Source organism: Jaculus jaculus, chromosome 10, assembly GCF_020740685.1.
Source record: "Jaculus jaculus isolate mJacJac1 chromosome 10, mJacJac1.mat.Y.cur, whole genome shotgun sequence".
NCBI classification, from domain to species: Eukaryota; Metazoa; Chordata; class Mammalia; order Rodentia; family Dipodidae; genus Jaculus; species Jaculus jaculus.
Genome location: NC_059111.1, coordinates 26,117,539 through 26,130,732, shown reverse-complemented (window position 1 = coordinate 26,130,732; position 13,194 = coordinate 26,117,539). Strand labels below are relative to the sequence as shown.

The following is a 13,194-nucleotide window of genomic DNA, read 5'->3' as shown; positions in this document are numbered from 1 at the left end:
CTCTCTGTCTCTGTCACTCTCAAATAAATAAATAAAATATTAAAATAATAATAATAAAATAAATAAATAAATAAATAAAAATTAAAATTAAAAAAAAGAAAGGAAATATGCTCTCCTTTTATTGCACCCAAGGGCTGCTTTTCCCTGGCTTCACACTAGGTTCCATCCTCTCCATGTCTATCAGGTTCCTCTCCTCGCTGGCCCTTGGAGAAGCCCTGGGAGACCACTGAGGTGCTGGCTCTCTGTAACGTCCAGGAGCCCTTTCCTCCCTTCCACGGGGATCTCAGGACCACTACCAATAAGAGCCCTACTGGAGGGCTGGAGAGATGGCTTAGCAATTAAGGCACTTGCCTTCAAAGCCTAAGGCCCATGTTTGACTCTCCAGGTCCTGTGTAACCCAGATGCACAAGGTGATGCAAGCATTCAAGGTCACACATGTGCACAAGGGGCGCACGTGTCTGGAGTTCAATTGCACGCCAACTCTCATTCTCTCTGTCTCTTGCAAAAAATAATAATAATCATGATAAATTAAAAAGGAAAAAAAAAAAAAAAGAGCCGTGCTGGAAGTCAGTAGCCCTGGAACCTGGAGATGAGCTACCCATGCCTCCAGCCCTCTCCATTGACTGTTCAGCCGCTCACCACAGACAGCCTCACCTGCCTCCTCTTTTTATGTCCATCCTACCCTATGTCCTTCGCCAGCTCCGTGTGCCATCGCCTTGACCATCTCCACTTCGCTTGTGTCCTCAGACAGATGTTGCACCCATCTGTGCTGTCTGGTGTCTCTCCTGCACCCGGGCTCCCAGGAGCCCCTGTGGACTGTGCTTGTGGGGAGCTGGGCCCCCTGTGCATCCACCAACTGTCCACCTGCCCGGGACGCAGCTCCATCCACTGCCTTCACGTGGCTTCCTCGCGCACCACAGCCGCCAGCGTCACCTCACTGCCCCCGTGGCCCCCATTCTGTCTGAGTCCCTCTCCTGACTGTCCCCCATTTCAGGTCACCTATGTGCGTTGTGGAAGTGCTTCCCCAGACCCCTCTGCTGCCCGTGGTGCTGGGCCGCAGACCCTCAGGTGGTCTGAGAGCTAAGACCTTTCTGCAAGGTTGGGCAGATGGAGGGGACGCCATCCACAGTGATGGCGGGGGCGGGCGGTCTTTATCACCAGGCAGGGGACAGTGGTCACAGAAGCGAAGCAGGAGTCCCCAAGCTGCTAGTATCTAACTAGCTGCCAACAGTGTCATTAAAATCTCCAATCAGACCAGGTGTGGTGGTGCACCCCTTTAAGCCCAGCATTCAGAACACAGCGATAGGAGGATCCCTGTGAGTTCGAGGCCACCCTGAGACTACATAGTGAATTCCAGGTCAGCCTGCGCTAGAGTGAAACCCTACCTGGAAAAAAATAAAACAAAACAAAAAATATCTCCAATCTTGGCCCGGGTATGGTGGCACATGCCTTTAATCCCAGCACTCAGGAGGCAGAAGCAGGAGGATTGCGAGAGTTCGAGACCACACTGAGTCTACATAGTGAATTCCAGGTCAGCCTGAGCTAGAATGAGACCCTACCTTGAAAAACCAAAAATCAAACAAACAAACAAAAAAAAACAGTCTTGTACCAGCACCAGGCTGAGAATGCCTTTTGGCCATGATTTCACCCCAAACCCAATATCGTAGCCTCCCAGCCATGCACTTAAATCAACCCTGGCCCACCCACAACCCTTCCCATCTTAGCCTCTCTGCCTCTGCTGGAACACCTCAAGAGTGGCCTTATCTCATCTTCACAGTCCTGACGCCCACACGCGGGCCAGGTCCACAGCGCCTCTTACCCTGTCCTTGAGGAGAACCTTCTCCCAGCTCCCTGCAACGAAAATCCAGCCAAGAACCTAAAATTTAGCAGTAGAATTTGGTCACTCGTTCTCTCTAGGTGGACTCCACTTTTGACTGCCCTGACTAAGCTCAGCCCAGTACACATTTGCATATCTGCACCTGTTTGTCTCTCATTGGAATAGAAAGTCTCTGATTTAGAGGGACAGAGAAGAACAGGCTTGAGCTAAGGGCTATTTCCTTAAACTAAGACGGAAGGAGGGGGGCACACTCTTACAGCATTGAAGTGAGGCTCAAATCTGCTTCTACCATGGATATGAGCAGGCCAGAGGACAATAGTTTGGGGGTTCCAAGAGTTTCAGGGCTCTAACACAGACACCTGTTTCTATCTTGATTTTTTTTTAAACTTTTTTTTTCTTTTTTCTTTTTTTCTTTTTTTTTTAATTTAATTTATTAGTTTTCATTTCAGTGAATACAGGCAGTTTGGTACCATTATTTAGGCTCATCTGTGATCTACCCCCTCCCATTAGACCCTCCTTGTTAATGAAAATGGGTCGTGCATTGTAAACTTTTTTTTTAATTATTTATTTATTTATTTGAGAGCGACAGACACAGAGGGAAAGACAGATAGAGGGAGAGAGAGAGAATGGGCGCGCCAGGGCTTCCAGCCTCTGCAAACGAACTCCAGACGCGTGCGCCCCCTTGTGCATCTGGCTAACGTGGGACCTGGGGAACCGAGCCTCGAACCGGGGTCCTTAGGCTTCACAGGCAAGCGCTTAACCGCTACGCCATCTCTCCAGCCCTCTATCTTGATTTTTATACTTAAAATGCCCAACGCAAAGTCTAGCCTCACGGTGACACAGCAAAGCAGTTGGTGTCCAGGAGGCAAAAATCAAGATGAGGTCAGCATTATGGCACACGCCAGTCATCCCAGCGTTCAAGACGTGGAGACAGGAGGGTCAGGTACTCAAGCTACGTCAGGTCAGAGGCTAGCCTGGGCTATGTGAGAGCATGTTTCCAAAAACGAAGCAAGATGGGGCTCTCTCCATCCCGCTCCTTCACAGCAGTTTCTTTTCAGAGTATCAAGTAGGCCCTTGGATCCTAATCCCCAAGACTGGATCCACACAGCCCAGCCCCAAGTGTCCCTGTGTCTATCCCAAGCAAGCAAAGGTTCCGCCAACAGACAAAGCCACCTCCACATGTCAACGCTGTCGATAAGCCCTGGCGCAGTGCCCACATGGGGGGGTTTATAAGTGGCCTCTGGCTGTGTGTGATGTTGCCTACATGAAACTCCCAGCATGCTCCCCTTTTCCATTCAGCCCTCAGTGGGGTGCAGTCCTGGTACAGACCCCCCACCGGCCCTCTGTCCCATTGGGGCAGCCCCAGAGATGGAGAGAGAGAGGAAAGCTTAAGTGGGTTCTCCTTCTTGGCCCCTCACTACAGGGTAATAAGCACAGAGTTGGGTCTGGGGTAGTCCGCCACTTGTGAGAGATTAGATTGTAAATGAATCACTTCTCCCATAAATACCGTAAGGAAATCTACCCCTCATCTTTCACTGGTGCTTGGCCGGCAGAGCCCAGCTGCCCCTCTCCCCACTGTTGGGTGAGCACCTCAAGGCTAGCTGACTGCCGACTCTCGTGAAGAAAGAAAATGTGCCGGCCAGTGGCTGCCACAGCCTTCCAGCTAGAGCTGCTTCTCCGATCTGTGGGCTCCTTCTCCACCAGATCTGCAAACCCAGGCCTCAGACTCAGTGTGGCAGAAAGGCAATTAGAACTTGAGCTGGTGACAATCCATGGGCAGAAGGATCCAGAACAAGCCTTTCAGTTGATCACAACCCACAGTAAAACAAATATATCTATATGCTAAGTTGGGCGGGGTGGGACATGTCGTTAATCCCAGCACTCTGGAGGCTCGGGCAGAAGGATCTCTGTGGGTGTGAAAACAGCCTGGAATAACACAATGAGTTCCAGGTCAACCTGGGCTAGAATGACACCCTACCTCAACAAAAACAGGAAAAAAAAAAAAAAAAAAAATATATATATATATATATATATATATATATGAGTGTGTGTGTATGTACATATTTACATACATATACTCACACAAACATATGCTAGAAGTATAGCTCTGTAATAGAATGTTTATTTATGCAAGGCCTTCAATTCAATCCTACACACCATAAATTGTGTATATATAATATGTTATATATTATATATAATGAATGTTAGGGCTGGAGAGGTGGCTTAGTGGTTAAGGGACTTGCCTGCAAAGCCTAAGGACCCAGGTTCAATTCCCTAGTACCCACATAAGCCAGATGCACAAGGTGGCACATGCATCTGGAGTTCCTTTGCAGTGGCTAGAGGCTCTGGCATGCCCATTCATTCCCTCCCCCCTCAAATAAATAAGTAAAATATTTTTTAAAAAATAAATTTTAGAACCAGGCGTGGTGGCACATGCCTTTAATCCCAGCACTGGGGAGGCAGAGGTAGGAGGATCACTGTGAGTTTGAGGCCACACTGAGACTACATAGTGAATTCCAGGTCAGCCTTGGCTAGAGCGAGACCCAACCTTGAAAAACCAAAAAACAAACAAACAAAATTAAATTTCAGGGCTGAAGATATGGCTTAAAGGTTAAGGCACTTGCTTATGAAGCCTGAGGACCCAGGTTTGGCACGCCCATTCTCTCTCTCTCTCTCCCTCTCTCTCTGTCTAAAATAAAAATAAGTTTTAAATTTTTTTTAACAAATATAAATTTTATATATAGACATCCTTAAGTTAAAACTGCAGCCCTGAATACAAATGCATAGATACACAATAGGAACAGAAGTTCACTGAATAACTTCTACCTTTATTATGCAGTGAACTCAGATAGTTTATATTCTGTTCTCATTTTTTTTGTTTTGTTTTGTTTTTGAGGCAAGCCCAATAGAATGCCTTTTCTTTTATGAGACAGTGAGAGAGAGAGTATGTGAGAGAAAGAAATGGCGAGTCAGGGCCTCCAGCCACTGCAATCAAACTCCAGACATGTGGCGCCCCCTTGTGCACATGCGTGACCTTGCGCGCTTGTGTCACTGCATCTGGCTTACATGGGACCTGCAGAGTTAAACGTTAAGTCCTTAGGCTTCATAGGCAAGTGCCTTAACCGCTAAGCCATCTGTAGCCCTCTAGTTTTGTTTTGTTTTTAATCTAGTCTACACCCTCTAAGTTGATTTCAGTACCCATGAAAGGGTCAAGGCATAATTAGAAAGCCCTTCTGTCCACTGGGTCTAAAGGGACAGGCCTGTAAGTCCCCGCTACTTGAAAGGCTGAGGTAGGAGGACCAAAATGTTCAAGGCCAGTCTGGGCAACTTGGACCTTGTGTCAGAATAAGAAGTAAAGAGAGGTGAGGTGTATAACTCAGTGGTGAAGGCTTGTTTAGCATAGGAAAGCCTCTAGAATCCAGTACCATGGGGAAAAAACAACAACAAAAGCCTTCTATTTACCATTTCCGTAACACGATCCACTTTCCTTAAAATTTTCCCCTCCCACATCCAACTGGACTCTCATTTACTTAAAAGTCTCCTTGAAGTTGATTCAGTGTTATTCTCCAAAATAAATCTAGACAGGAAAATACTATGTCATGATGATAAGTGAGGAAACCCTGCAGGCCTGCTTACAAATACACTATTAATATAAATAATAATGTGGTAAAAACAAAGCAAAGTCAATAAATTCTGGCTGGATACTAATATTTGCCAACATTCCAGTACTAAGTATTTGTTTAAAAAGGAAAATAAGAAGTTGGGCTTGGTGGCGCACACCTTTAATCCCAGCACTTGGGAGGCAAAGGTAGGAGGATCACTGCAAGTTCGAGGCCACCCTGAGACTACATAATAAATTCCAGGTCAGCCTGGGCTAGACTGAGACCCTACCTCAAAAAAAAAAAAGGAAAATAAGGAGCTAGAGAAATGGGTCAGTGGTTAAGGCACTTGCCTGTGGAGCCAAATGTCCCGGGTTTGGCTCCCCAGAACCCACATAAAGCCAGATGCACAAAGTGTCACATCATCTGCTGTTCTTGGGGAGAGGCTAGCTAGAGGCCCTGGTGTGCCCACTCTCTCTCTCTCCCTCCCCCCTGCCCTCCTTGCAAATAAATAAATATTTTAAAAATTTAAAATAAAAGAAATAAAGTGGCGGGAGGAGAGCGGGGAGGATAGACAGTGCCCAAACTACACTACTAGGTGGGGTCCTCAGAGCTCGAGGGCGAAAGTGAAGATCTAACCCTTTCTCACAAGAATCAATTTTACTTGATGTGGGTCTGGGGGCACCACACCCAAAATCAACTCCCTTAACACTGAAAGTCATCTTAGTTTTCATCAGTGTTACCGTACATGGGTGACTGGGGAGCAGGAAGAGGAAGGCCAAGCCCAAGGTCACACAGTAGGTGGGTGAGAGACAGGGTCAGGATTCTGTTGTGGCGTTGCCCAGCCTCCTGGCATGGCAGGATCGTCAAGTGGCCCTGAGGGACAAGTGAAGCTAGTCCGGAAGTGAGGGTCACCTCCGCGGTGGCCCGCAGTCCCGCCTGTATTTGAGAGGAGGCTGCGGGAGCCCCTGCCCAGAGCCACACATCGGAGGTCTGGGTCCCATGTCCTGAAACCACAGGCCCCAAGAGTCACCCACCATGGACATGTCACCCATCCTCCTGCCCAGAAGACGCTTCTAGAAGAGAGATCACAGGGGCATGGAGTTTCCTGTTGTGGCCCTCAAAGCTGGATGGCACTTGAGGGTGGGCTGCATAGCCCTCCCATAGGTGACCCAGGGTCATGATAAGGATGAAGGCCAGTGAGCCAGGAGGGGGCCAGGAGCAGTCTGGGGACAAAGATCATGGAGCTAGAAGAAGACCTCTGGCTCACAGAGGGAGGAGACATAAATGAGACACAACCCCCCCCAACACACACACACACACACACACACACACACACACACACACACACCTGTGCAGGAGGGTCCAGGCAGCCCCACATCACTGCACTCGGGCCCAGCTTGCAGACTGTGTTCCTTATTCATACGCTATGATTCTTGGGAACAACAAATCCCTTTGTCTCTAGTCAAGCAAAATCTGCATGCGGGGTGTTCTGTTCTTAGCAAAAGTTCCTTTCCTTAAGTGAAAACCTTTTGTGGATGCCATTTGTTTCCAAGTTGTGACCCGCCCTGTGTCCCTTACCTGGGAATGTACCTCACCGACCTGGCCTTCATCGAGGAAGGGACGCCCAATTACACGGAGGACGGCCTGGTCAACTTCTCCAAGATGAGGATGGTACGTTTTCCTGGGAGCGGTGGAGAGACAGGAACTACAGAAGGAGCTTCATGCCATCCAGGCCCCCAGTGCAACATGCAACTCTCCCAAGTGGGAGAACTCTATTAAGAAACATTGCTGTCAAGCTGGGCGTAGTGGCACCTTTAATCCCAGCACTTGGGAGGCAGAGGGAGGATAGCCGTGAGTTCGAGGCCACCCTGAGACTACGTAGTGAATTCCAGGTCAGCCTGGACTAGAGTGAGACCCTACCTCAAAAAACAAACAAAAAGAAACACTGCTGTCATTAACACCATTGGCCCCATATTCCCTGCCTACCCCTTCTTCCATTCTGTGATCTATGAGGCGGGCATACTCAATACCCACCCTACAAGGGAAACTTGGTAAGGTCAAGTGACAAGCTCAAGGTCACTCCATACATGAAGAAAAGGACCCGTCTCTGGAACCCAGGCGTGACTTCAACGCCTACAGAAACACTTGCTTTAAAGAAAAAAAATCAGCCGAGAGTGGTGGCGCACGCCTTTAATCCCAGCACTTGGGAGGCAGAGGTAGGAGGATTACCTTCCCATGAGTTCGAGGCCACCCTGAGACTCCATAGTGAATTCCAGGTCAGCCTGGGTTAGAGTGAGACCCTGCCTCGAAAAAAAAAAAAAAAAAATCACTTGGGGCTGGGAAGATGGTTCAGCAGTTAAAGGCATTTGTTTACAAAGCCTGCCGGCCTGGGTTCAATTCCCAAGCCTCCCACTTAAACCAGACACTAAAAGAGGCACAGGGGTCGAGTGTTCATTTTCAGCAATAAGAGGCCATGGTGCTCCACTCCGCCCACACACACACACACATGTGCAAGTTTTTTTTTTTTTTTAATTTATTTATTTATTTGAGAGCGACAGACACAGAGAGAAAGAGAAAGACAGATAGAGGGAGAGAGAGAGAATGGGCACGCCAGGGCTTCCAGCCTCTGCAAACGAACTCCAGACGCGTGCGCCCCCTTGTGCATCTGGCTAACGTGGGACCTGGGGAACCGAGCCTCGAACCGGGGTCCTTAGGCTTCACAGGCAAGCGCTTAACCGCTAAGCCATCTCTCCAGCCCCACATGTGCAAGTTTTTTAAAGTAAGGGAACAATATAAATAAAATCTTGAGGGTGATCATCTTTATTGAAAAAAATAAAGCACTTATGCAACAAAATCTCCTAAGCAAGTAAGCGTCAAACTTGCCCCAAAGAATTATTAGCTGGGGGTGATGAGTCCAAGAAGACCTCTGTGGGCAGAAGCAGGGTGGCCGGTATCTATTTCTCCTCTTGCTTTATTGCAAGCCTTGTCAAATGGGCTTCCACGTTTAGTTAAAAGTGTGTCCCGCTTCTAAGTTGCAAACGCTGTCCTGATGAGGGACAGAAGCCTTTCCCGTGCACAGTAGGCTCCGATATGCCTGCCGCGTTGGCTGGAAGCCTGAGGTTTGGTGGGAGGGCTGTCGTGTTGGTGTCATAGACATGTGTCACCGTGGAGGCAGGTGGCTGGTGTAAAGCCAGGGGATCTTCTAAGAGGCCATGACTTCAGACTGTAGATGACCCTTTCGGTCTGAAGGTTGGGGCAACGCTGAGAGAGTAAACTGTCTTCTAAAGCACCCTCAACTTCCCACAGATATCCCATATCATCCGAGAGATTCGCCAGTTTCAGCAAACTGCCTACAAAATTGAGCACCAAGCAAAGGTAAGCTGGAATCATTTTCTATCTCCTTTTATTTTTAATATTCTTACTTATTCACTTATTTGAGAGAGAGAATGGGCATGCAAGGGCCTCTAGCCACTGCAAATGAACTCTAGATGCATGTGCATCTGGCTTACGTGGGTACTGGGGAATCGAACCTGGGTCCTTAGGCTTTGTAGGCAAGTGCCTTAACCACTAAGCCATCTCTCCAGCCTGCATTTTCTATCTCTTCTTTTAACTTCTTCACAGTCATGCTATCTGCAAAATGTTCTGCCCTTTCCCTACATAACTACCCTTGTCCCCTTCCAGAATCTTTGTGGGCCCAGCTCAAAATGTATCCAAGAGTCCACAGATCAACAGAAGCAGGTTCAAACATCTCTTTTTGAAAAATGCCATGCTCGCAAGTCAAAACAATATCCCTGGTGTCTGGGTGTGTGTTTAGGTGGCATATATGTACACACACATGTACATATAAGATTGTGTGGATACACATGTTTGGGTGTGTGGGTGCAGGTGTGTATGTGTGGAGGCTGGAGGTTGAGGTTCAGGCTGTCTTCAGGCACTCTCCTCCTTTTTTATTGAGGCCAGCTCTCCCGCTTGAGACAAGAGCTCACTGGGTAAGCTAGCCAGCTTGCCCTGGGATGTGATTCCTTGTCTCTGCCTTCTGTACACTAGGATTACACAGGTTCACCACCCCCATGTGGAACTTACATAGGTGCTGGGAATCTGAACTCTCACAGTTACAAGCAAGCGTTTTGCTGACTGCAGAGGGAGGCATCAGACCCTCCAGCACCAGGTGAAACTCGTGGGTCTGGACCTTGGTTCATGGGACAGGGGAAACCTGGATTCCTTTGTATCTGAAAAGCTAGCGGGGGACTGGAGACATGGCTTAGCAGTTAAGGTGCTTGCCTGCCAAGCCTAAAACCACATGTTCTAATCTCCAGGTCCCATGTAGCCAGACGCACAGTGACGCATGCACACAATGTCACACATGCACACAAGGGGGCATCTGGAGTCCATTCACCATGGCTGAAAGGCCCTGGTGTGCCCATTCTCTCTCTCCTTCCCTCCTGCTCTCTCTCTCAAGAATAAGTAAAATAAATCGGGTGTGGTGGCACACACCTTTAATCCCAGCAATCAGGAGGCAGTGGTAGGAGGATCACCATAAATTCAAGGCCACCCTGAGACTCCATAAGTGAAATCCAGGTCAGTCTGAGCTAGAGTGAGCCCCTACCTCAAAAAAAAAAAAAAAAGGAAAAATAAATAAATAAAATAAAAAGCTAGTGGGGAAGACCGGCATGGTGGCGCATGCCTTTAATCTCAGCACTCAGGAAGCCGAGGTAGGAGGATCACCGTGAGTTCAAGGCCACCCTGAGATTGCATAGTGAATTCTAGGTCAGCCTGAGCTAGAGACCCTACCTCGAAAATCAAAAAAAAAAAAAAAAAAAAAAAATGGGGCTGCAAGGGAAGTAGCTGGCATGTTGGCCTCGGTTCACTATTCAAACCCTATAGTGGGCACTCCATTTCACAGGTGAATTAACAGAGTTGCTTCTCCAGCCTTGGCTCTCAGGACCTTCCTTCTTGTGGGATGATCTTTATTTCCTATTCAGCATTTGGACCATTCTAGAAACCCAACTCCAAACCACCCTAGAAAAATCAAGATTTTATTGTTTTCCCATCTACACCCCTTTGTGAAACATTTGTCCTTTAAGAATTTGTCTAAGCCAGGTGGGCATGGTGCTGCATGTCTGTAATCCCAGCACTTGAAAGAGGCTGAGGCAGGAGGAATGAGGACTTGGGTCCAGCCTGAGCTAAAATAATGACAGCCTATTAGACAGAAAAGAAAGAAACAAAGAAAGAGAGAGGGAAGAAGGGAGGGAGGAAGGAAGGAAAGGAAGGGAAGGCAGACAGATAGGTAGATGATAGATAGGGAGAGAGGAGAAGAGGGAAAAGGAAAAGAAAAACCAGAAAGGAAAGAAAAGAAAGTTGGAGAGGTGGCCTAGTGGTTAAAGGCACTTGCTGGAAAAGCTTGAAAAACTGTTACAGGTTTGATTTGCCAGTACCCATGTAAGACCAGATGCACAAAGTAGCGCATGTGTCTGGAGTTCACATACAGTAACGAGAGGCCCTGGCGTCTCTATTCTCTCTATTCTCATTCCTCCCTCCTACTCCCTCCCTCCCTCCCTCTCTCTCTCTCTAGTAAAAATATTTTTAAAAGGACAAAAAGGAACTTGCCTATTTTCTACCAAGCTTTGCTTTTTAATTTACAGCCATGTTAGAGAAGAAAGTCTATAACTAAAGATCCTCCTTTGTGTTGTTCTTTGCTCATCGAATAGACAGTATTTACTGGGTACTATGTGCCCAGCATAGCATTAGGCCTTGAGGCACAGCACTGTATAAAACAGACAAATTATTGGTCCTCGTGGGCTTACATCCTGGAGGGATGAGTTTTTAAAAAGGCAAGAGATGGCTGTAGAGATGGCTTAGTGGTTAAGGCGGTTGCCTGCAAAGCCAAAGGACCTCGGTTTGATTCTCTGGAACACATGTAAGCCAGATGTACAAGATGGCGCAGACATTTGAAGTTCATTGGCAGTGGCGGTGTGCCCATTCTCTCTCTCTCTCCCTGTGTCTCTCTCTCCCTCTTTCCCTCTCCCAAATAAATAAATAAAAATAAAAATATTCTTTTAAGAGGCAAGATCAGGGCTAGAGAGATGGCTTAGTGGTTAAGGTTCTTACCTGCAAAGCCAAAGGACCAAGGTTTGATTCCCCAGTTTCCACGTAAGCCAGATGCACAAGTTGGCGCACGGGTCTGGAGTTTGTTTGCAGTGGCTGGAGGCCCTGGTGCACCCAGTCTCTATCTGCCTCTGCCTCTGGGTCCCTCTCTGTCTCCCTTTCTTTCTTTCTTTCTTTCTTTCTCCCTCCCTCCCTCCCTCCCTCCCCCCCCCTCTCTCTCTCCCCTTCTCTCTCAAGTAAATAAATAAAAACAAAATATTTTAAAAAATGAAGCAAGGGCTGGAGGGTAGGCTTAACGGTTAAGGCGTTTGCCTGCAAGCACAAAGGACCTGGGCTCGATTCTCCAGGACCCACGTAAGCCAGATGCACAAGGGGGAGCATGCATCTGGAGTTCGTTTGCAGTGGCTGGAGGCCCTGGCGTGCCCGTTCTCTGAATATTTTTATAAATCCCCTGGGCATGGCAACTCACGCCTGTCATCCCAGCAGGTGGTAGGTAGGCTGAGGCAGGACTGTGTCGATTTCCAGGCCAGCCTGGAACAAGACAGCAGGGTCTGGGTTCCCAGACCCCTCCCCTCCCCCTGGGGCTGCCCGCAGTCGTGGGAAGTCCCAAAAACTGTTATTGCTCCTTTTTTCCTCTCTCAGGTAACCCAGTACTTACTGGACCAGTCTTTTGTAATGGACGAAGAAGGCCTGTACGCGTCCTCCCTCCGCATAGAACCCAAGCTCCCCACCTGAGGGCCCCAGGCCGGACCCCGCCGCCCCCCGTGGACGCCCGCTCTAGGATAGTGTACATATTCGTTCGGTTTCTCCGGATCTCCTCCTTGAGTCTGTGCTTCTCCAAGAATACCAATCCGTTCTCGTTCTTAGATGATGCCCGTAGACCTGGAATAGGAGCTGCCGCGCCCCGCCTCCGACTCTGCGCCCCCCGCGGCCGGTGCCCGTCCCTCCAAACCGCGGTCCTCCCGGCCAGCCCTCCCTCCAGAGGAGAGGGGAGGCACGACCCGGGGACCCAAGTCTCAGACTCCAGCCCTGCTTCGTTCCTCCTGGCCCAGAACCCCCCCCCCAACCCCCGCGGGGCTGCCTTGTTCTCCCGGGCATACCTTCCAGCATGTTCCATGTAGATGTTATAGCTGGGTGGGGGGAGGGGGAGGGGGAAGCCACGCCCGCTGATCCAGTCATTTGACACCTCTTCCCGGCTGACGGTGACGCCAATTTCCAAAGCAGCTTTTTTTTTTTTTTTTTTTTTTTTTTTTTCCTCCAGCCAAAATCCGGAGGTCTCGAAAAGTCCTCCCAAGTAACCTGGCTGGAAGGGAGGCCTCTCGGCTGAGAATCCCACCCCCTGCACCTTGCTGCTCCTTACTCTAGGATTAACACCAGGTAGCATGAAAAGCAGTCCCCAATACGAGTGGACACGGCCCTCCAGGGCTTCTCTCGAGGAAAATGCAGTCACCCGCACCACCAGGTCGTGGTGACCTTGGCCGACCGCTGTCCACGTGCACTGGAAGTCGGGAACACACACACACACACACACACACACACACACACACACAAATGTCATTTTTCCTCTTTCCAGCCGCCTGACAGTCACGACAAGCTTACGTTGAGATACTCTTGAGTCTGTATACCTTGTGATAGTCCCACGATGTAGAA

At 48.7% G+C, this 13,194-nt stretch overlaps 1 protein-coding gene and 1 long non-coding RNA gene across 2 annotated transcripts in view; one reads left to right on the top strand and one right to left on the bottom strand.

Moving 5' to 3' along the window:
* The window catches only part of Rasgrf1 (Ras protein specific guanine nucleotide releasing factor 1), a 143,468-nt gene extending 130,683 nt beyond the window's left edge, over positions 1 to 12,785 (top strand). Inside the window, exons 25-27 of the mRNA XM_004660441.3 lie at positions 6,993 to 7,110; positions 8,746 to 8,814; positions 12,187 to 12,785. Of these exons, the coding sequence (XP_004660498.1) occupies positions 6,993 to 7,110; positions 8,746 to 8,814; positions 12,187 to 12,279 (280 nt within the window). The 3' untranslated portion in view covers positions 12,280 to 12,785. The remainder of the gene's footprint in view (positions 1 to 6,992; positions 7,111 to 8,745; positions 8,815 to 12,186) is intronic.
* Positions 8,242 to 12,744, bottom strand: LOC123464125. Its single transcript, XR_006639371.1, has 2 exons — positions 12,645 to 12,744; positions 8,242 to 8,789 (listed from the first exon to the last, which is right to left on the bottom strand). It is a non-coding gene; the product is annotated as an uncharacterized LOC123464125 (long non-coding RNA).
* Positions 12,786 to 13,194: the final 409 nt, after the last annotated feature.